Source organism: Sus scrofa, chromosome 1 (assembly GCF_054392235.1).
Source record: "Sus scrofa isolate SSC_HxYL_T2T_F1_AM1 chromosome 1, Sscrofa_HxYL_maternal_Yorkshire_Landrace_v2.0, whole genome shotgun sequence".
Taxonomy (NCBI): domain Eukaryota; kingdom Metazoa; phylum Chordata; class Mammalia; order Artiodactyla; family Suidae; genus Sus; species Sus scrofa.
The window spans coordinates 16,435,472-16,460,008 of record NC_139383.1 but is presented as its reverse complement, the minus strand read 5'-3'; the positions used below and the strand labels follow the sequence as shown (position 1 = coordinate 16,460,008).

General features: G+C 38.6%; 1 protein-coding gene across 4 annotated transcripts in view; it reads right to left on the bottom strand.

Moving 5' to 3' along the window:
• Nucleotides 1-768: 768 nt before the first annotated feature.
• PPIL4 (peptidylprolyl isomerase like 4) overlaps nucleotides 769-24,537 on the bottom strand; it is a 45,576-nt gene continuing 21,807 nt past the window's right edge. Inside the window, exons 11-14 of one of the 4 annotated variants that reach the window (XR_014844759.1) lie at nucleotides 23,687-23,783; nucleotides 18,378-18,525; nucleotides 2,096-4,769; nucleotides 769-1,635 (exon numbers count right to left, since the gene is read on the bottom strand). Coding sequence is in view for 1 of the 4 variants with exons in the window: in XM_021086908.2 (XP_020942567.1) it covers nucleotides 4,518-4,769; nucleotides 18,378-18,525; nucleotides 23,687-23,783 (497 nt within the window). In the remaining 3 variants the exon portion in view is untranslated. Of the gene's footprint in view, nucleotides 4,770-18,377; nucleotides 18,526-23,686; nucleotides 24,449-24,537 lie in introns of those variants that run through there. The other 3 variants (XM_021086908.2, XR_014844762.1, XR_014844763.1) reach the window with 3 other exon arrangements.

Sequence of the window (24,537 nt, the reverse complement as noted above, 5' to 3'; positions counted from 1 at the left end):
TAAAAACAACACACACTTAAAAAAAGACTTTTAGCAAAATGGCTGGATGTAAGAGCAGTGATCAAAAACATAACTTAAGACAGGAAACAAAAAAAATTTTTTTCAAATGATATCACTTATAATAGAACATAAAGAAGCAAGTAGTAAATCTAACAAAAGATGCTCAAAAGCTTTCAAAGGAGAACATTCGAGGGCCTAAATGGAGGGATATGCTATACTTATGAATAGGAAGATTCAGCATTGTGATGATGTTGTTTACACAAACTGTTTGAATGCAAATGTAGTTCGAGTCCTAACAGAATTTTTTGGGAAACCTTACAAGTTGGTTCCAAAACAGCACAGAAAAAAGTTATTGCATTCCTAATGAAACAGATGGGGGGACTTGCTTAAATATCAAGACCTTCTATAAAGCCATAGAAATGTAGATGTTTGGTATTACTGCTGGGGTAAACACTAATAAACCAATGGTACAGAAAGCCCATGAAACAAAACCCATTTATAGAGAGAAACTTATGTGACCATGCAATGGGGAATGGATGAACCATTCAAAATAGATGACAACTGGTTATACCCATATGTGATTTTTTTAAAAAAGTGAATTTGAATTGCCCTATTCACTTTGCTGTACAGTAGAAAACTGACAGAACCACCAACTATAATGGAAAAAATAAAAATCATTAGATATAAAAAATGAATTCCCCCACACATATACACATAAACTTTAATATGGATTAGAGTTAAATGTAAAAAACAAAGCTTTATAACTTGTAGAATATAGGAGATTATCTTTATTAAGGATTTCTTAAACAAAATACAAAAAGCACAAAACACAAAGGGGAAGGCTAATACATTTGACATTAAATTTTTCTGCCTAAAATGCATAGCCTAATTTTAATCAAACATCTAGACTTAATTTACAGTTTATAGGAAATGGAAAAGAGATAGGACGCCATGAGTACAGCATCAGATAATTCCAGAATGTGGAAATTCTACAAAGCAACTGGCCTGAACACTTCAAAAAATCAATGTCACTTAAAAAAAAAAAAAAGTGGTAGGGGTGCATGGATGGGTAGGAAACTTCTAGATCAAGAGAATAAAACGACAAAAACAACGTGCAGTACATGAACCTTGGTTGAGGTCTGGGTTTTAAAACCAACCAACATCTAAAAATGACATCCTGGGGGCAGTAAGAGAACTGTGCATACTTCGTATTACATATTATGGATAATTAATTTTTTTCAATGTGATAATAGTATTGTGGTTATATAGGACACTTGCTGTTTAGAAAAGGGATAGTGAAATACTGAAAGTGAAATATCGTGATGTCAATTTAGTTTCAAATTGTTTAACAACAAAACGTTACTATTTAATCTGGATGGAGTATATATGGATGTTCATTATGTTTTTGTGTGTTTCTACAAATGTATGAAACTTTTCATATTAAAAAGTTTGGGGCAGGAGCAGTTCCCATTGTGGCTCAGCAGAAATGAACTCGACTAGTGTCCTTGAGGATGCAGGTTTGATTCCTAGCCTCACTCAGTGGGTTAAAGGATCCGGTGTTGACATGAGTTGTGGTGTAGGTCACAAACACAGCTTGGATCCAGCATTGCTGTGGCTGTGCTGTAGGCCGCTAGCCTGGGAACTTCCATATGCTGCAGATGCGGCCCTAGAAAGAAGAAAAAAAAAAAAAGTTGGGAGGAATTTAAAACTTGTGCATCGATAGGTAAAAAAATAACCACAAACTGAGAGAAAATGTTTATACCAGATAATGGTAAAAATGAACTAGTATCCACAATCTATTATTTTTTAACTACTTGAAGCAATCTATAAGACAATATAATGTAAAATGAGCAAAAGACAAGAAAAAAGCTTTTCACAGAGAGCAATCAGGAATGAATACATATGAAAATAAGCTCAACCTTGTTAGCATTTAGGAAACACATTCAAACCATGAGACTTTCACTCTGGCCAAAATGGAGTTACAGGGGCAGGATTTACCCTCCCCGTTTAAACAACTAAACACCTGTACAAAATATATACAGCAAAGTTTTTCAGACATTGGACAAGCGTGCGGGACAGTGACTCTTGAGAAAACAAATGGGAAATGTCCTCCCGTGGCCTGAGCTCACTGCAGGGAGGGCTTGGGTGAAGAATTTAGAAAAGCCAAGGTAATCTGAAGGGCAGAGGATTAGAGGGACGTGGGAGATAGAGGGAGAGTTCTACATCTACAGAGAGTTCCCCTGAGTCTTTGGCTAATCAGTGTATGCACTTGAGAAAACTACCCAAAGGTGGGAAAAACTGGCAGAAAAGAATAGGTGGTACAATTCAAGTTCATACGGGGCTCAGACTAGTTCTCATTCCCAACAGCCAGAGTGGAGAAATCTCATAACAGACCAGGCATAGAGAAGATTATTCAGAAGGGTATCATCTCAGTAGTGGGCCCAATTAGCCCTAGATAAAGGCTGGTTTGGTCCTATCTCATTAAGCTTAAAAGCAAGCTCTGAAAGGACCAAACTATTTCTAAATAACTATGTCCCCGAACAAAGCTTAACACATTTAAAGGAATACAAAAAACTTCAACACGCAACAACATATAATCCAAAAATTACCAGGCACGCAAAGAAGGAAGTTACAACCCAATAATGAGGGGAAAAAAAATCAATCAACAGAAACAGACAAGAAGTGACACAGATGATAATATGGTCAAATACAGTAAAACAGCTATTATAAATATACCCCAGATGTTCCAAAAAAAAGAAAAGAAACCATGAGCCTGTTAAGGAGAAATGGAAGATATAAAAAAGACACAAACAGAATTTCTAACGATTAAAAAAATCAAGTATGAGGTGAAAAATACACTGGATGGGAGTTCCCACTGTGGTACAGTGGGTTAAGAATCCAACTGCAACAGCTCAGGTTGCTGCAGAGGTGCAATTCTAATCCCCAACCAGGAGCAGTGGATTAAAGGATCCCCAGCATTGCTGCAGCTGCAGCACAGGTCATAGCTGTGGCTCGGATTCAATCCCTAGCCGAGGATCTTTCATATGCTGTGGGTGCAGCCATAATTTTAAAAAAGCAAAAACAAAAACATAAAACACTGGATGAAATTAATAAGAGATTAAATTACTTCAGGAGAAAAGATTAATGAATTTGAGGATACAGCAACTCCCCTCCCTCCCCACACTATCTAATCTGAAACACAGAGAGAGAGAGAGAGAAAAAAAAAAAAAAAAAAGACTTAAAAATAAAATAACAAAACAAAGCATGAGTGTTGTGAGACAATTTCAAATTGCCTAACATATAGCTGGAGTCCCAGAGGGAAAGAAGGACAAAGACAGAAAAAAACAGATGAAAGTAACAGCTCCCTAAATTCCAAATCTGATGAAAACTACAAACCTACAGGTAAAAAGTGCCAGGAGAAGAAACATGAAGGAAAAAAAAAAAAAAAAAAAACTACATCAAGCACATCCTAATCAAAGTGCTTAACAACAATAATCAGGAGAAACCTTAAAAGCAATCAGAGAAAAAGAACAAAAAAGTTTCAGATAGAAGAACAAATTTAAGAATAACAGTAGTCTTCTTGCTGGAAATTACAATAAGATACCACTTAGCCACTGGACTGGCAAAACTGAAAAGTCTGAACTTAAGAAGTGTTAGAAATGTGAAACAAAGGTAATTCAAATAGCGGTGGCAGGGCTATGAACCTACAGCCACTGCTGAATATAATTTAGCATTATCTTATAAAGATGAAAGTGACCATATCACGTGACCAAACACATCACTCCTAGAAACAGAATGTTCATAGCAGCATTGCTTACAATAGCTAAAACAAAAACCAACCCCAAACACCCATGAACAGAAGAATGGATAAATTATGGTCTATTCACATAATACAGTATAGCAATAAAAATGAATGACTTTCAAAAAACACTAAGTTAAAAAACGCAAGTCACAGAAGTAAACATTCATTATACATACCATTTATATAAAATTCAAAAACATACAAACCTTAACATTTCATTTAAGGATACATACACATGTCGGAAAACTACAATAACAAGCAAGAGAATAACAAACACGAAATTCAGAATAGTAATTACTTGAGAAAGAGGGCATTTTTCAAATGCCAGTAATACTCATTTCCTAAGCTGACTAATGGGGACACAGATATTTACTATTCTTTATAGTTTATATATACATGTTTGTATATTTTTGTAGGTATGAAATACTTCATTAAAAATAAAGAAGACTGAAAAATATGAAAGACTTTAAAAATGAAGACAATTTATGTATAACAATAAAATTGGTGTAAAAAAGTATACAAAGAAAACGTTCAATTCTTTATTATCTTTCAGTGCCCTATACAATCAGTATTAATCTATAAGGGCCATAATCCTACTGTGAAAAAAAAATAACAGGCAAAGTCTTTAACTGCTTTGACACGAAATCTGAACATCTGGTACTCGAAGTTATACAGGAGGAAAAGTGTTGGCCACTCATTCCTGACTCTTCAACTTTCACCTGTACTTAGATTTTTCTTTATCTTTGGATTTCTTAGGACTCCTGCTTCGGTCTCTCTTTTTACTCCTCTCTCTTTCATAGGGATCAGGCTGGTATTTGGGTTTGTGACTATTACTATAGTGGCCATCCCTTTCTCGAGATCGGCTACGACTTCGGTTTTGAGGTCGGTCTCTCTTTTCATTCTTTTGCTTCTCCCAACAACTTTCTTCTTCTTCATAGTGACCAAAGCCCATTTCCCTATAGATATCCTGTCAAAAGAATAGAAAGAGAGTATATGGGTGAGTCAGTAAAACAATCATTTTGTGGATGCTCAGTTAACAAAACTTAGACAAGTTCCCCATTTGCAAGCAGTTTTAACAGCTCAAAAAAGTTTTTATTTTCTCTTTAGGGCACCTGGGGCATATGGAAGCTCCTAGGCTAGGGGCAGAATTGGAGCTGCAGCTGCCAGCCTATGCCACAGCCACAGCAATGCCAGATCTGAGCTGTATCTGCAACCTACACCTCAGTTTGTGGAAATGCCAGATCCTTAACCCACTGAGCAAGGCCAGGGATCAAACCTGCATCCTCACGGAGACAATTTTGCGTTCTTAACCCACTGAGCCACAAGAGGAACTCTGTAACAGCTTAAATTTGAACACTACCACTAACACCAAGAATCTTGTAAATTAAAACAAAAGTAGTTCAGAAAGAGACTTAACTGGAGGGGATTAAGATGGCAGAAGAGAAGGACTAGAGCTCAACTTCTCTCCTAAAAGCAATAAAATTTACACGCAACTGCTGAGCAATCTTCAACCAAATGGGCCTGGAAACTTTCAAATAGATATCCTACCCCAGAAGACAAAGAAGAGGCCATATCAAGAGGTAGGAGGGGCGATTACATGATATAAGCAACCCCATACCTCCTGGGTGGGAAGCCCCACAGACTGGAAACTAACTGGTTCACAGAGACTCACCTACAGGAGTGAAAGTTCTGAGACCCACATCAAACTCCTACGTGTGGGGATCTGGCACTGGGAGAAAGAGCCCCCAAGCATTTGGCATTGAAGGCCAGTGGGACTTGTGCATAGGAGCTCCATGGGATGGGGGAAAACAGACACCCCATTCTTAAAAGGTGCACACAGACTTTCACATGCACTGGGTCGCAGGGCAAAGCAAAGTCTCCATAGGAATCTGGGTCAACCTGACTGCAGTTCTTGGAGCACCTCCTGGGAAAAAAGGGGTGAATGTGGCTTGTTGTGGGGGAAGGACATTGGAAGCAAAGCTCTCAGGAATATTCAGCAGTGTGCCTTTCTCAGGAGGTGGCCATTGTGGCAAAATCTGGCCCTACCCAAGGGCACTGAGAAGCTCGAGGGCAAACAAAGATCCAGGTGGGATCACAGCCCCGCCCAACATTAAACAGGCTGCCTAAAGGCCCCCCAGGCACACAGATGCCTCTAAACTCATCCAGAGGAGTTCCCAACGTGGCGCAGTGGTTAACGAATCCGACTAGGAACCATGAGGTTGCGGGTTCGGTCCCTGCCCTTGCTCAGTGGGTTAAGGATCCGGCGTTGCCGTGAGCTGGGGTGTAGGTTGCAGACGCGGCTCGGATCTTGCGTTGCTGTGGCTCTGGCGTAGGCCAGTGGCTACAGCTCCGATTCGACCCCTAGCCTGGGAACCTCCATATGCCGCTGGAGTGGCCCAAGAAATGGCAAAAAAACAACAACAACAAAAAAAACAAACAACAAAAACTCATCCAGAGACAAAGCCCCACCCACCAGAGGGATAGGAATCAGCTCCACCTACCAGTGGGCAGGCATCAGTCCCTCCCATCAGGAAGCCTACAGCAAGCCCCTGTACCAACTTCAGCAACAAGGGGGGCAGGCACCAGAAGTAAGAGAGGCTATAACTCTATTATTTATAAAAAGGTAACCACATCCAAAACCTATAAAAAATGAAAAGACAGAGAACTATACGAGAAAGAAAAAGCCCCAGAAAATCAGCTAAGTGATCAGGAGATTCTCAGCCTCCAGGAAAAAGACTTTAGACTGTTGATGCTGAAGATGATGCAAGACATTGGAAATAAACTGGAGGCAAAGACAGATTATTTACAGGAAACACTGAGCAAAGAGATATAAGATATAAAACTTAAACAAAAAGAGATGCAAAATACAATAACTGAAATAAAAAATTCATTAGAAGCAACCAATAGCAGAATACAGGAGGCAAAAGAATGAGTAAGTGAGGTGGAGGACAGACTAGTGGCAATCACTGATGTGGAACAGAAAAGAGAAAAAAGATTGAAAACAAATGAAGAGAGTCTCAGAGAAATCTGGGACTATGTTAAATGCACCAACATCCGTATTACAGGGGCACCAGAAGAAGAGAGAGAGAAAGGGACAGAAAAAATATTCTAAGATATAATAGCCAAAAACTTCCCTAACATGGGAAAGGAACCACTCACTCAAATCCAGGAAGTGCAAGGAGTACCATATAAAATAAACCGAAGGAGGAAAACCTCAAGACACATATTAATCAAACTGACCAAAATTAAAGACAAAGAGAAAATCTTGAAAGCAGCTAGGGAAAAGATACAAGTAACATAAAAGGGAACCCCAATAAGGTTATCAGCAGATTTTTCCTCAGAAACTCTGCAGGCCAGAAGGGAGTGGCATGATATACTTAACATGATGAAAGGAAAAGACCTCCAACCAAGATTACTTTACCCAGCAAGGCGCTCATTCAGATTTGAAGGAGAAATCAAAAGCTTCACAGATAAGTAAAAGCTAAAAGAATTCAGCAACACTAAACCAGCTTTACAACAAACACTAAAGGAACCTCTCTAGGCAGAAGAGAAAAGGCCACAACAGGAAACAAAAATACCACAAATGACAAGGCTCACCAGTAAAGGCATATATAAAGACACCAAATCATCCATACACAATTATGCCACCAAAATCAGAAATCATGAGAAGAGAAAGGTACAAATGCAGGACACTGGGGTTGCACTTGCAATTAAGAGACCAACAAATTAAAGCAATCTTGTATATATACAGACTCTTATATCAAAACTTCAGAATAACTGCAAACCAAAAATCTACAATTGATACACAAACAAATAAGAAAAAGAAACTCAAATACAACACTAAAGATAGTCATCAAACCAGAAGAGAGAACAAGAGAAGAAGGGAAGAAAAAAAGAGCAACAAAAACAAATCCAAAGCAATTAATAAAATGGCAATAAGAACATACATATCAATAATTACCTGAAATGTTGATGGACTAAATGCCCCAACCAAAAGACACAGGCTGGCTGAATGGATACAAAAACAAGACCCATATATATGCTGTCTTCAAGAGACCCACTTCACTTCTAGGAACACATACAAAATGAAAGTGAGAGGATGAAAGAAAATATCCCATGCAAACAGGAATCAAAAGAAAGCTGGAGTAGCAATACTCATATCAGAAGAATACTTGGAGTTTCCGTCTTGGTGCAGTGGTTAATGAATCCGACTAGGAACCATGAGGTTGTGGATTCGATCCCTGGCCTTGCTCAGTGGGTTGACGATCCAGTGTTGGCCTGAGCTGTGGTGTGGGTTGCAGGTGCAGCTTGGATCCCACATTGCTGTGGCTCTCGCATAGGCCGACAGCAACACCTCCGATTCGACCCCTAGCCTAGGAACCTCCATATGCTACGGGAGCGGCCCTAGAATAGGCAAAAAGACAAAATAAATAAATAAATAAAAGAAAAGAAAGAATATTTTAAGGGACAAGGAAGGTCACTACATAATGATCAAAGGATCAATCCAAGAAGAAGATATAACAATTTTAAATATCTACGCACCCAACACAGGTTCACCACAATACATAAGGCAACTGCTAACAACCTCAAAATGACAAATTGACAACAACACAAAAGTAGTGGGGGACTTTAACACCCCACTTACAGCAATGGACGGATCATCCAGACAGAAAATCAGTATGGAAACACAGGCCCTGAATGAAGTATTAGACCAGATGGACTTAATAGATATTTATAGGACATTCCATCCAAAAGCAACAGAATACACCTTCTGCTCATGTGCACATGGAACATTCTCTAAGATTGATTACATCCTGGGCTACAAATCAAACCTCAGTAACTTTAAGAAAACTGAAATCATATCAAGCATCTTTTCCAACCACAGCCCTATACGACTGGAAATCAACAACAAGAAAAAAACTGCAAAAAACACCAATGCATGGAGACTAAACAACATGCTACTAAACAACCAATGGATCACTGAAGAAATCAAAGAGGAAATTAAAAAATACCTACAAGCAAAGGACAACAAAGATATGACACTCCAAAACCTATGGGATGCAGCAAAAGCTGTTCTAAGAGGAAAGTTTATAGCAATACAAGCCCACCTCAGGAAACAAGCAAAAACTCAAATAAACAATGTAAGTTTACATCTAAAGCAGCTCGAGAGAGAAGAACAGGCAAGACCTAAAGTTAGTAGAAGGAAAGAAATCATAAAGATCAGAGCAGAAATCAATGAAATAGAAATGAAGAAAACCATAGAAAAGATCAATGAAACGAAAAGCTGGTTCTTTGGAAAGATCAACAAAATTGATAAACTCTTAGCCAGACTTCTCAAGAAAAAAAGAGAGAGGACTCAAATAAATAAAATTAGAAATGAAAAAGGAGAAGTAACAATGGACATCACAGAAATACAAAGGATCATAAGAGACTACTATATGCAACTATACAACAATAAAAAATGGAAAACCTAGAAGAAATGGACAAATTCTTAGAAAGGTACAATCTTCCAAGACTAAACTAAGATGAAATATAGAAAAAGATGAATAGACCAATCACAAGAACTGAAATTGAAAGTGTGATTAAAAAATTTCCAACAAACAAAAGTCCAGGACCAGATGGCTTCACAGGCAAATTCTATCAAGCATTTAGAGAAGAGCTAATACCTATCCTTCTGAAACTATTTCAAAAAATTGCAGAGGAAGGGATACTCCCAAACTCATTCTATGAGGCCACCATCACTCTGATACCAAAACCAGACAAAGATACCACAAAAAAAAGAAAACTACAGGCCAATTTCACTGATGAACATCGATGCAAAAATCCTTAACAAAGTACTTAGTAAAACGCATCCAATAATACATTAAAAGGACTGTACATCATGATCAAGTCGGATTTATCCCAAGGATGTACGGGTTCTTCAATATCCACAAATCAATCCGTGTGATACACCACATTAACAAACTGAAGAATAAAAACCACATGGTCCTCTCAATAGACACAGAAAAAGCCTTTGACAAAATCCAACACCCATTTCTGATAAAATCCCTTCAGAAAGTGGGTATAGAGGGAACCTACCTCAACATAACAAAGGCCATATGTGTCAAACCCAGAGCTAACATCATTCTCAATGGTGAAAAGCTGAAAGAATTCCCAATGAGATCAGGAACAAGACAAGGATGTCTGCTCTCGCCACGACTCTTCAACATAGTTTTGGAAGTCCTAGCCACAGCAATTAGAGAAGTAAAAGAGATAAAAGAAATCCAAATTGGAAAGGAAGAAGTAAAACTATCACTATTTGCAGATGACATGATACTATACCTAGAGAATCCTAGAGACGTTACCAGAAGACTGTTAGAGCTCATCCATGAATTTGGCAAAGCCACAGGATACAAATTTTTTTTTTTTTTTTGTCTTTTGTCTTTTTGTCTTTTGTTGTTGTTGTTGCTATTTCTTGGGCCGCTCCCACGGCATATGGAGGTTCCCAGGCTAGGGGTTGAATCGGAGCTGTAGCCACCGGCCTACGCCAGAGGCACAGCAACGCAGGACCCGAGCCGCGCCTGCAACCTACACCACAGCTCACGGCAACGCCGGATCGTTAACCCACTGAGCAAGGGCAGGGACCGAACCCGCAACCTCATGGTTCCTAGTCGGATTCGTTAACCACTGCGCCACGACGGGAACTCCAGGATACAAAATTAATACATAGAAGCTCACAGCATTTCTACATACTAACAATGAAAGATCAGAAAGAGAAATTAGGGAAACAATACCGTTTACCATTGAATCCAAAAGAATAAAATACCTAGGATTAAACCTACCTAAAGAGACAAAAGACCTGTACTCTGAAAACTGTAAGACACTGATGAAAGAAATCAAAGAGGACACAAATAGATGGAAAGACATACCATGCTCTTAGATTGGAAAAGTCAATATTATCAAAATGACTATACTACCTAAGGCAATCTACAGATTCAATGCAATCCCTATCAAATTACCAAGGATTTTTTCTTTTTTTTTTTTTTGGTCTTTTTTCTATTTCTTTGGTCTGCTCCCGCGGCATATGGAGGTTCCCAGGCTAGGGGTCGAATCGGAGCTGTAGCCACCGGCCTATGCCAGAGCCACAGCAACTCGGGATCCGAGCCGCATCTGCAACCTACACCACAGCTCACGGCAACGCCGGATCATCAACCCACTGATGGAGGCCAGGGATTGAACCCGCAACCTCATGGTTCCTAGTCGGATTCGTTAACCACTGCGCCACGACAGGAACTCTAACCAAGGACATTTTTCACAGAACTTGAACAAAGTATTTTAAAATTTGTTTGGAAGCAGAGAAGACCCAGAAAAGCCAAAGATATTCTGAAAAAGAAAAATGGATCTGGAGGAATCAGGATCCCGGACTTCAGACTATTCTACAAAGCAACAGTCATCAAAACGGTATGGTACTGGCACAAAGACAGACATATAGATCAGTGCAACAGGATAGAAAGCCCAGAACTAAACCCACACGCCTACACCCAACTAATCTATGACAAAGGAGGCAAGAATATACAACGGAGAAAAGACAGCATGTTCAATAAGTAGTGCTGGGAAAACTGGACAGCCGCATGGAAAAGAATGAAATGAGAACACTCCCTAACACCATACGCAAAAATTAACTCAAAATGGATGAAAGACCTAGATATAAGACCATATACTATAACATTAGATATAAGACCATATAAGACCATATACTATAACACTCTCTGACATAAATGACAGCAACATCTTCTCAGATCCACCTCTTAAAGTAACGACAGTAAAAACAAAAATAAACAAATGGGGCCTAATCAAACTTAAAAATTTCTGCACAGCAAAGGAAACCCTAAACAAAGTAAACAGATAACCCACAGAATGGGAGAAAATCTTTGCAAATGAAGCAACTGACAAGGGATTATTCTCAAAAATTTATAAACACCTTCTGCAGCTCCATACCAAAAAACAAACAACCCCATCAAAAAATGGGCCGAAGATCTAAACAGACAGTTCTCCAAAGAAGACATACAGATGGCCAATAAAACACATGAAAAGATGTTCAGCGTCACTCATTATTAGAGAGATACAAATCCAAACCACGATGAGGTACCACCTTACACCAGCCAGAATGGCCATCATCAAAAAGTCTACAAACAATAAGTGCTGGAGAGGGTGTGGAGAAAAAGGAACCCTATTACACTGTTGGTGGGATTGTAAATTGGTGCAACCACTGTGGAAAACAGTATGGAGATTCCTCAGAAAACTAAAAATAGAACTACCATTTGATCCAGCAATCCCACTCCTGGGCATCTATCCAGAGAAAACCATGACTCACAAAGACACATGTACTCTGATGTTCATTGCAGCATTATTTGCAATAGCCAAGATATGGAAACAACTTAAATGTCCATTGACAGAGGAGTGGATCAAGAAGATGTGGCACATATATATATATATATATACACAACAGAATATTACTCAGCCATTAAAGGGAACGAAATACTGGCATTTTTAGCAACATAGATGGACCTAGAAATTACCATGCTGAGTGGTCAGTCAGACAATGAGACATCAACATCAAATGCTTTCACTGACATGTGGAATCTGAAAAAAGGACACAATGAACTTCTTTGCAGAACAGATACTGACTCACAGACTTTGAAAAACTTATAGTTTCCAAAGGAGACAGTTTAGGGGGTAGGAGGATGTGCTGGGGTTGTGGGATGGAAATCCTATAAAATTGGATTGTGATGATCATTGTACAAGTATAAATGTAATAAATTCACTGAGTAATAAAAAAGACTTAACCATTTTCTCATGAATCTCATTGCTTTGTATCTACTATTTCAACTAAACTGAAAGATGGGACCCCTAAATAAGGAACTGAAATAGCCCAACTGAAATAAGAAGTCTTTAGGGCGAAATTGTCAAGAATTCTATGTATCTAGTCACTCATGATGGAACATGATGAAGGAAAATGTCAGAAAAAGGATGTATATATATACGTGTGTGTGTGTGTGTGTGTGTGTGTGTGTGTGTGAGACTGGGTCACTTTGCTGTATAGTAGGAACTGACAGAACACTGTAAAGCAACTATAATGGAAAAAATAAAAATCATTCAAAAAATAAATAAAATACCACTCATAAAAGGATAAAAAAAAAAAGAATTCTAGTTATGTGTGGTCACTTTTCCACTCCCCACTTCTCCACTCCCCAAGATGTGGTTCTGTCACTGATCTGCAAGGAAACTACTAACATCCCCATAAGAATCCTATAAAAGAAGACATCATTTAAATAACAGAGCCAGAAGAGGTCAATCAATCTAAAAATTCTGAATACTTTGGTCTGAGCAATTATTTTTTTAAGTGCTTATTTTATAACAACTCCTCTTTAAGTCTTCAAATAAATTTTTGTTTAGACTAAGCTGATAGTTTTTATTAGAAGCATTATTTACATGAGTTAAGAAATAATGAAATAATCCATTGCCTCAAAGGCAATAAAGTGGGTACATTTCGTTCTATTCTTTTTTTCTTTTTGAGCCGTTCCCACGGCATATGGAGGTTCCCAGGCTAGGGGTCTAATCGGAGCTGTAGCCACCGGCCTACGCCAGAGCCACAGCAACGTGGGATCCGAGCCATGTCTGTGACCTACACCACAGCTCACGCCAACGCCGGGTCCTTAACCCACTGAGCAAGGGCAGGAATCGAACCCGCAACCTCATGGTTCCTAGTCGGATTCGTTAACCACTGTGCCACAACGGGACCTCCCATTTAGTTCTATTCTTAATAATTAAGTAGCAGTAGTAACTTTTCCATATAGAATAGGACTAGTTACAACACAACAATTCTATCACTGCTTGTGTCTTAAATACCCTAATTAAAATGAGTATCTCAACAAGTGGCTAAAATCGAAAGAGAACAGAGCCAATGCTCCTTCAAGAACAGTTCATAAAGTTCAACTTTCTTAAAAGATTTCTCAAAGGAAAGGCAGAATTCTAAGGATTAAACTCCTAAGGGTCCCAACTCTATCCCCTTAAATATTACTATAGCGGATATGAATGTCAAGGTTTAAAATACAAGTGATGGATATCCATGGTTAAGGACTGGGTCTCAAGCAAATGATTCAAATTATTGTGTGTGCTGTCTAGATACCATACACTATCTCACATCCATAGACACTGCAGGATGTGAGAACACATTTAACATGGTTGCTATAATCACAGTGTTGGTGGAATATCTCATGATTAACTGATTCATGATTTCCCACACAATACCAATAGTTCTTGTCATTCTACAAGAGTCCCAGAGGTAGAAAAATGAGTAGTTATTTCCAAGTAACTTTTTACCAACTCTTTTGGAGCAAAATGTGACATCCCTAATTAAAAGAATTTTTTGTGCTTTCCTGTAACATATAAAATGTAAATATCTATGTACTATTCTGACTGTATACCTAGTACTTATCTTTGTACTTTTTAAATGGAGAGACTGTTTTAGCCAATGTATAATCCTATAAACTCTTCAGCACCTTACCATATCAATAGGCACTTAAATGCTTGGAGTGTTTACAATGGGGAGGGGGGTGAATTATGTAGTACTTAATTCTTCAAAAAAATTGAGGAAGCTGAAAATCTGCAATGGACTGAAATCTAAAAACCTCTTCTACTTGGCACAGTTTTCAAAGCTACACAAGCTCTGAGATTGGGCAGCTTTAGGTTCAAATGGTCTCTGCCACTTAAGAGATGGGTCAAGCAAAAAATACTCTTGAGGTTACATTTATCAGGGAAGGTTTCACAGAGAAGTTATAACAGACTTGAGATGTGTGGGTTAGGGCTTGGATTGGTTGCAAGAAGATTCGGGGAGTAAAAGGACAACTGAAAAGCTAGGGAAAATAAACACTGTCTGCATGCAAGAAAGAAGTTGAGGCAGCTGGAAGAAGTCGGATCAGAGCAGATCTGCTAAGTGTGTGCTTGCTCAGTGTGAAGTGCTTAGGGAGTACAATATCATCCTTACTCTAGGCATAAGGAAACAGACTCAGGAGATCCACGCAGGTTGGAGGTAATTATTTAATTGACTGGTAACTTTAATTTACTTAATTGAACTGGTAACTTTACATAAAAAATTAAAAAGGAGATGGTATGGGATAATCAAAAAAGTAACACCACACTTGACTGAATCTAAATAAACGTTCAAATTCTAACTCTTCCACTAAACTACAAGGCCCAAGGGCCTACAGGGTCAGGATTTTTTTTATATCTAAGGTGAGGAAATGAATTAGATGAGCTCTAAGTCCTTTCCAGTATGGACTTTCAAAAATTCTATCATTTTATATACATTTAATACATAAGACAAGATGATTAAACAAGCATGCAGCTAAAAAAAGAAATAGGAAAAAAAACCATAAAATGGCTGATTTAAAGCAATCAACTTAATTGAGCCAATGATTTCGTGTATAGCAGTCAAAAAATTAAAAAATCACCAAAAGCTATCCTTGCTGAGGTCTCTGGGAGACACAGATTTAGTTACATTAAAATCACTAAAATATTAGTAAATGACTGCAATAAAGCAAAAGCAGAGTCCCAAATGTTAAGAATACTGAATACCTATGAAAATCATAGAGGACAGACAAGCAGTCTGAACACTTGGCAGCCAGGCAACCCACGGCTGAGTACACATTTCCTGTAACCCCAGTAAAACTCAAACCCTCAACACAGTAACCACCTCTGGAATTAAGACGTGAGGTGGAAAAATTAATAAGAGATTTCGAATTGAACAGTAAGGCTGACATACAATAAAAAAAACAAAGCACTTGAAGAAATAAGTTAAAACATTCTTAGGAAACTACGCTTACCAAGCAAAACACCAGCAAACAGGAAAATCTGAGCTATACTTGAAAATTACCCAGCACTGAAAATTCCCTTTAATGATTATATTTCTGAGATTAAAACCAGAAGGATAAAAAGCAGAAGAACAGAAAAAAATTGGGGCCCAGTGAAATCTTAAATATGGATGCTATTTTATCAGAAATAAGAGATTATTAAATCAATGTATAATACACTTTGGGGGGAGAGATAAAGTTAGGAGGTTATTGCCAAAAAAGAGGGACACTTGCTACTGCAAAGTCTGAGGTAATTGAACAGCAAGATAAGAAGGATTCACAAAAAAGCAGCAGTGCAAGGGTGGGAACCATAGACTTAAAATGCAGCCAGTCTTTGGATTTTTTTTTTTAAGACCTCTGCCTATCTCAAACATACCAATGTATATGTCAGGCCTAAATTCATTGAGGATTCCATGTACAAGTGCAGGACGAGGAGCTGTAGCTAAAAGCAACATGGGGGGAGGTAGATTAAGGAATTTTAGTGGAAAACATACTAAATGTTCATAGAAATGTGATCTAGCTACCATTAAAAATGACTGGGGTGATCTGTGGCTAAATTAATAGAATATAAAAATTAAGAAGGATGGAGTTCCCTGGTGGGCTAGCAGTTAAGGATCCAGCATTGTCACTGCTGTGGCTCAGGTTCGATCCCTGGCCTGGGAACTTTTGCACGCCACGGTGTGGCCAAAAAAAAAAAAAGAAAAAAAAAATTAAAAGGGAGATGTTCCTATTAGATCACACTGGAATATTATACTATGGGACAAATTATGTTAGAATTAACAACTGGGAGTTCCCGTGGTGGCGCAGTGGTTAACAAATCCGACTGGGAACCATGAGGTTGCGGGTTCGGTCCCTGCCCTTGCTCAGTGGGTTAACCATCCGGCGTTGCCGTGAGCTGTGGTGTAGGTTGCAGACGCGGCTCGGATCCCGTGTTGCTGTGCTCTAGCGTGGGCCGGCAGCTACAGCTCCGATTCGACCCCTAGCCTGGGAACCTCCATATGCCGCGGGAGCGGCCCAAGAAATAGCAAAAAAAAAAAGAATTAACAACTGGATTTAGGAAAGAAAACTGCTGACAGGGATATATTCCAGGCAGGAAGAGCAGCAGTAGAATAGTTAAGGGTACAAGTCCAAATTTAAACTCCGGCTCCATTACTTAGCCTATCAAGCCACCAGCTAGTAGCTTAACCTTTTTAGATTTTTTACTTTTGTCAATGGAGATAATAGTATCCACCTCCCACACGAAAGAATTACTATTACAGCTTCACTTGAGGATTACCTGAAGGACTGACAAGGGTGTAACTTAAAACACAGAGGGCAGGGCATGAACACGGGAACCTGTCAACAGCAGAAGGCTATGGAAAGAAGAGAGATTACATCTCTGCTGGATGATGCAATGAGTAGGAAGATATGTAGTCTAAAAATAGGGAGCTAAGAATATATACAAAAATGCATTTGATGAAATTTTTTTGAAATGAAGAATAAACCACAAAATACACACAGTGGGGAAAGAGGCAGAGGGGGCGCGGACAGGGAGGGAAGGTGGGTTCACTCCAGGTACCATTCTGTAGACTCTACTTTGCAGCTATACAATTTTTAAAACGACAAAGCAAAAGAAAAAAAACTTTAAGCAATCCTTAAACATCAAAAAGAATCAAGTTAATTGAAATATGGGGGCAATTAGTGGCCTGACCACAGAGAGAAATTATTCCAAGTGATTCAGAACATAGTAACTTGACTGTAACAGTAAAAGTAGTAATAACAGCCAGAGTAGAAAATGTTTGCCACACACTTTTTTTTTCCCACTTAATCTTAACAACATGCCTGGGAGACAAATATTTCACAGAGGGGGAAACTATGGCTCAAGAAAGTTAATTAACTTGATGAGGGCACACCAATGACTAGCAACGTAGAAATCTAAACCTAGCTTTTCTGACAACAAATCCTTTCCTTTGCCAGCCACACCACATCCCTCCACCTGTGTCTTTGCGTGACATTCTCACCATTCTGGGTCCGCTCTGCCAACTGAAAGCCTCCCCATCTAGCAGAGCCTGGTTCAAATGCCTTCGCATCGTATAAATCAAAACAAGGGGTTGTACTGTAATCTCCTTTGCATTTATCAGAGAGCCAAACTGCAGGCTGGAAATGATTTCTTCTCTCCATAATAAATTTTCTTTAGGGGACTTTTTATTATCATTGTCTTATAAAATATATTGTTCAGGACAGCTTTAGAGATGATCAGGTTAATTATTGGTGCTGCTTTTATTTCATATATAAAATGTATATATGAAGGGGCATTAATGTTTTTCAGGTCCTAAAACCTCAAGAGCTTTAAGTGCTATACATAATATTTGGTGATAAATTAATATGATAAATCAGAACTTTTTTAGCATAACCATGCTTGTTTTTGATGGAAATCAGTGTCCACAGGTATGAAAATCACTCTGGCTTCACAGCATGGAATTATATATTAAGTTACTTCAGAAACAATCTTTTGTAACCTGTTACATATATTTTTAAAGTTGAAAGTTCTTTACCCTAGTGAAACTACTCCACATCTCAGAGTTAGGAACACATCCGTCTCTGTTCAGGACTACACCCTTATCTCCTAAAGTACATCAAGACGAAATTTAAAAATGGACAAAAGACTTATTTTTCTACAGCCAAGTCTGAACATCAGTACGTACCTGATTAGTATTTCTGATTGGCATGTAGTCCTCATCTTCTTTTTCTTCAGAGCAGTGGCGGGTTTTCTTCTTGTGTTTTTTACTTGTGTGGGAGTGACTTGACTTTGAGTCTTCTGCCTGCTCATCTAGTACAAGGTCATATTTTGCACTGTAGCAGCTAGTTAAGGACAAATGTGTGAGCTAACACTGGCAACACATCAAAACTGAGCAAAACGTAAGAATCTGGTAAAGGAGGCCATCAGGCTAAAGGTAACTTTTTCAAGCAGAAAGCACCTCAGAAGCATAGAGTATATTCCTACAACAGAACTAATTCATATCTTACTTCACTACACAGTCAGGAAAAGCAGAAAGAACATTTCTCTTATATAAACAGTTAATAATTGGCAGTGAGGAGTTCCCGTCGTGGCTCAGTGTTTAACGAATCCGACTAGGAACCATGAGGTTGCAGGTTTGATCCCTGGCCTCACTCAGCGGGTTAAGGATCCGGTGTTGCCGAGAGCTGTGGTGTAGGTTGCAGGTGCGGCTCGGATTTCATGTTGTTGCTCATAGGCCTGTGGCTACAGCTCTGATGAGACTCCTAGCCTGGGAACCTTCATATGCCGTGGGTGCAGCCCTAGAAAAGACAAAAAAAAAAAAAAAAAAAAAATTGGCAATGAGCAAAAAATATAGAGAAAAAAACTAAAGAGGAAAAGTACAGGTAACAAAAAATAAGGAAATATATTTGTCAATAATGAGAAAACTTAAAATTTAGAAAATGAGGGACCTTTTTAAGTAGAAAAAATGAAGACATTACAAACTCCAATGCCAGAGAAGCTATGTAAGATGGGACTCTTCTTTTGAGTATAAATTAATTCCATCCTATAGGAGAAAATTTAGCAATACATATCAATAGTTATCATGTTTAAATTCAAACAAGAATTTATAAAACATTAAAATAACACCAAGTTTAATGAACAAAGGCACAGCTGTCCCTCACTATCCATGGGAACTTAGTTCTGGGACCCCCCTGAGGATACCAAAAGCTGCAAATGCTCAAGTCCTTTATGTAAGACGGTGTAGTATTTGCATAAAACCTATGCGCATCCTACCTTATGCCTCACATCATCTCTAGGTTACTTATAAACCCCAACACAAGGTAAATTCTATGTAAATACAAGGTAAATATTTAGCTGCCTGTACAGCAAATTCAGGTTTTGCTTTTTGGAAATTTCTGGGATTATTTTTGCTGAATATTTTTAATCTGCAATTAGAAATCCATGGGTGCAGAACCTGCAGATATAGAGGGCTGACTGCATATGTGATAGGATTATTTTTAATAACAGAAACCAGGAACCATAAACAGCCTAGGAATAAAGGTATACTTAAACAATTACAGTATTTCAACATGATACAGTATTATCATGTTGTTATTAAAAATGACAAATTGAGAGTTCCCATTGTGGTGCAGCGGAAACCAATCTGACTAGTATCCATAAGGATGTGCATTCAATTCCTGGCCTCACTCAGTGGGTTAAGGACCTGGCGTTGCCATGAGCTATGGTGTAGGTCGCAGATTCGGCTCGGATCCCATGTCCTGTGGCTGTAGTGTAGGCTGGCAGCTATGGCTCTGATTCGACTCCTAGCCTGGGAACTTCCATATGCCTCACATGGGGCCCTAAAAAAAAAAAAAGGCAAAAAAAAAATAATAATAATGACAAACGAATGCTGTTAAATAACCTGGAAAGATATTTATAAAAAATTAAAAGAGAAAAAAGCTTGAAGCAAAAAACCATATATACCACACAGTGATTATAATTACAAAACTTTCTAAAAGATCAAGGCTTGAAAGGAACAAGGAAAAATAACAAGTATCATTTGCCTAGGTGGTAGAACTATGAGTGAACCTTCTTTAAATTTCACATCAATGTATAAACAATGTTTTAATTCAGAAATATACATTTAATATATTATGTCTTAGAATAACAGAAAATGTAAAACTATTAATTACAACCTCTTCTAAAAAAAAATCTCTAAAATGGATTCTGAGGAAAGCTGACGAGGACTAGAACAGTGGTTTTCAAGAGTAACTTAGGAGGAAGCCGAAAATGCAGAGCTATTTTAAGTGGCTGGCGTGTGGGACTAGAGTAAAAGCAGACACTTCCCTCAGGACTACAGTCTCACGTCTGTTTCCACAGCCACAGCTCAGTGTTCCCTCAGGGATGTCTCACTCAACAGGAAAACCCTGCACCTTCTGGCTTTTCACAGGATGCTAATGACAGCCAACCAGCCTGTCCCATCCCTATTGTTACTCCAGTATCTCCAACATCTCTTCTCCTTCACACTATGTCGCCATGCTTCCACAGAACCTTCTGGATGGTCTCCTTTTTCAGATATAAATTCAGCAGTCCTTGCCTATGACTGAGCCTCTGTCTGTGCTCTACACATGCTGCTCCCTGTCCGAAGTGCTTCTGAGCCTCAGGGCGCTTCAAACTGCTGATCGTAATCCATCAATGGGATGCCAAGTCCATTTAGTGGGTCACTAAAGGCCACCATTTTTAAATAACATTGAACAGAAAATATATGGCATCCAATAAAAATATTATTTCAAAACACTTCTGTTTCAATGATGTGTGTATTGTGTAGGGTCAAGACATAAACTGTATTTCTTAAATAATGGAGCACAGTTAAAGAAAAGAGTATCCCACCTCAGCCATCCTCTCCCCCACATTCAAGCTGTGGCTTTATTGTCACTTCTCACAGTATTACTTAGGATCCTCTGATCTCTCACCTCTGTTATGAGTCCCATATCCCCCAAATGCACTTCTTTGCAACGCACCAAACATATTTAATTAATGATGATTATCTAATGTCTGTTCTTTCCCCAACTCCAAAATAAAAACCTAAGGTCCATGTGGGCAGGGCCTGTTTCACAGCTACACAGATGCCAAGTGAGTATCGGCTGATTACCTGTACCACCACCAGGACACTTACTCTACCTCTTCCTTGTTGCTCATCCACTATCTTCTACTCACCACTACAATCCCGACTTTCAGGAGATGTCAAATCTTTACAAGATGCTATGAATTTGAGACAGTTTTGTGATCTCTCTGACCTCTTTTCCCCAAATACTTCCCAAGGTCTAGTCCAAACAAATTATACTTCCCTCTTCTATTTCTGAATCCCGTTATCATGCAACTTCTCTCTCTCAAGACCTATAAAGTATATCCCATATCCTTCTTTTTTTCTTTTCTTTTCTTTTTTTTTTTTTTCTTTTTTAGGGCCACACCTGTGACATACGGAAGTTCCCACACTGGGGGTTGATTCGAAGCTACAGTCGCTGGCCTACGCCACAGCCACAGCAACGCAGGATCCAAGCAGCATCTGAGACCTAAACCACAGCTCACAGCAACACCAGATCTTAGCCCACTGTGCGAGGCCAGGGATCAAACCCACATCCTCATGGATCTTAGTCAGGTTCGTTAATCACTGCACCGCGACGGGAACTCCCCATCCTGTATCCCTCTAATTGACTTATCTGTACTTAATTATTCTCAGAATTCCCTTCCCTCACCATAGAGATAATGTATATGAAAAAAAATGCATATATGTTACATATTCAAACATATGTTCTGTGCCTCTATTATTGTACCTGAGATTGTAAGTGCCGCACTAAAACGAACCCTATCAGTTACCAAGAACATTCAGATCATCCTGCTGGGTCAGATTCAGGAATTCCTTTCTCTGGTTCCATATTCTGTTTGAGAAGATAACAGTGCTTTGTACCAGGACATGCCTGTCTTTTCCATCAACTGCTAAAAGTTAAAAGTATTCAATACTAGCCATGGGTAGTGGTTTAAATTGAAAAATTGATTAAAATTTTAAAATTCAGTTCCTCAGTCCATTTCACACGCTCGGTAACCACATGTGGTTAGCAGCTACATGGACAGTGAAAATACACTATATTCCCGTCACTGCAGAAAGTTCTGTTAGACAGCACTGGGCCAGAAACTGATTCTCAAACATGCCTAGCTCGTCTTTAACTCTTAGTTAACCTGGTCATCTATCATCTTGAATCTAAAGCATTTTAATACTAGGTATTCCTTCTTTTCAGCCTGAACACCCTCTCCAGGGGAGGCTGCCTCCTCTGCTTTCTACTCCACGGCTGAACTGCCTCCCATCGGTCCCACACACACTCCTTTTTCCTGCTGCAGTTACTAGTGGCTGTGGCCTCAATGTAACTGCAGAGATTTGGTGAATGACTCTCACGTGTATTCCAGCCACACCTTTTATGAGTTTCCTTTTTCAATCATACTCCCTTTAAAGTTCAACTTTTCAGACCATTCTTAGTTTACTGTTTGGTTTGTCTGCATGTGAAAGCCTCCCCTCATGCTGATGATGTCAGTACACGCCAGACTTTATCCAGCTCTAACACCTTACAATGCTTTGTGCATTGTAGACATTCAATACAATAAAAAATAGACCTAACAGGCCAATCTGATATTCATCTTTCCTTGATGAGTACTTGGAAAAGAAACGTCTACACAGTCTGGGAAAAGAGAATCCCTAATATACCAACAGAAACTAGAAAACAAAGAAACCATTAACCAGCAAGAATCATAAAAGAAATAACCTTTGCCATGTGTGGAGTGATAGATTTATAATGAGAATATCAATGAATAAATTAAAATGACATAATATGAACAGTATGTTTCATGGCTTCTTACTTGTCTCAACCTAAAACTTGGAAGAACATATAAACTCAAGGGTCAAGTCAATGGATTTCTTTTTAATCCTATAAAAGTCAACTCTTATACACAAGAAGAGCCCAGTAAATATTTGTTGCTAGACTGACAATGTATTATGCAGAAAGAAGTAGCCCAATCACATAAGACAACAAGATTTTCTTATCTACATATTCACCATCTTCAAAGAAATTCAACATACGAGAAGGGTTAACACAAAGGGTTTAGTTTAGTCATAATAAAGAAATTTCTGACTATGAAAAATTTAAAACATTAAGATTATACATAGAAAATGCAACTTTTAATTGTAGATCTTCTGAGAGAAAGTGATAACCTCAATCTAAGCATAGGGAGGTTAAAAGAATAAGGCTAAAAATTTCTTTCAACCCTTTTCTCCATATAATAGAGAATATACTGAAAAGGCATACTTATGTAAAATGGTAAAAAGAGATGATTTCTTCACAAACCATCTGGATTCAGGAACCTTGTCTCCTATAGCCTTTGTGACTTTTCATAAAAGGCATCACACTGTACTCTCCAGAGTGGACAGTCAATACATATTGACCAACTTGTTCTTGTGAAGGATACTCCTGTTTAGGCTTTACTTTATCTTTCAGAACCAAATTAGATGGTTTATCTTGTTCTTTTTCATACTCCTTGAAATCACTCTTGGTGTATTTCCCACCTATTTATTTAAAAAAAAAAAAAATTTAGTAAGAAAATTTTAGAAAAATCATTTGATTAATCAAGAACGAAATTAGTTTATATGAGGTGTAATACATAAGAGCTATTTCATGAGTGGCATATATATCAGGGGATAAAATGGCTGAGAAGAAAACAAAAGAATCACAGTAATTCTTTCTCTACCACTATATTAATTGAAAGCAGATATCCATTTTGTTAGGTAGCCAGATGCTGCCCCCTAATGATATATATGAATATTACAACACCAAACTTCCAAATCCTAAACTACACAACAAATACAATCACTGGAAAATAAGGCAGGGTTTACGTAGAGCCATTAAGTCTCTGAGAACATTAGGCCCAAAGGAAATTGAGGGCTTGGGCCCTGTGTCTGAGATCTGAGAGGCTTATAAGTTTGGAAGAAGGGAGGGTTTAAAGACTTCCGATATGTCAAAAAGAGACACTCTGGGAGTTCCATCATGGCTCAGTGGTTAACATATCCGACTAGTAACCATGAGGTTTCAGGTTCTATCCCTGGCCCCGCTCAGTGGGTTAAGGATACAGCATTGCTGTGAGCTGTGTTGTGGGTCAAAGACTCGGCTCTGATCCTACACTGCTGTGGCTGTGGTGTAGGCCGATGGCTACAGCTCTGACTCTACCCCTAGCCTGGGAACCTCCATATGCTGCAACTGCAGCCATGAAAAAAAGACAAAAGACATCTTTGGAGTTCCCGTCATGGCTCAGTGGGTTAACGA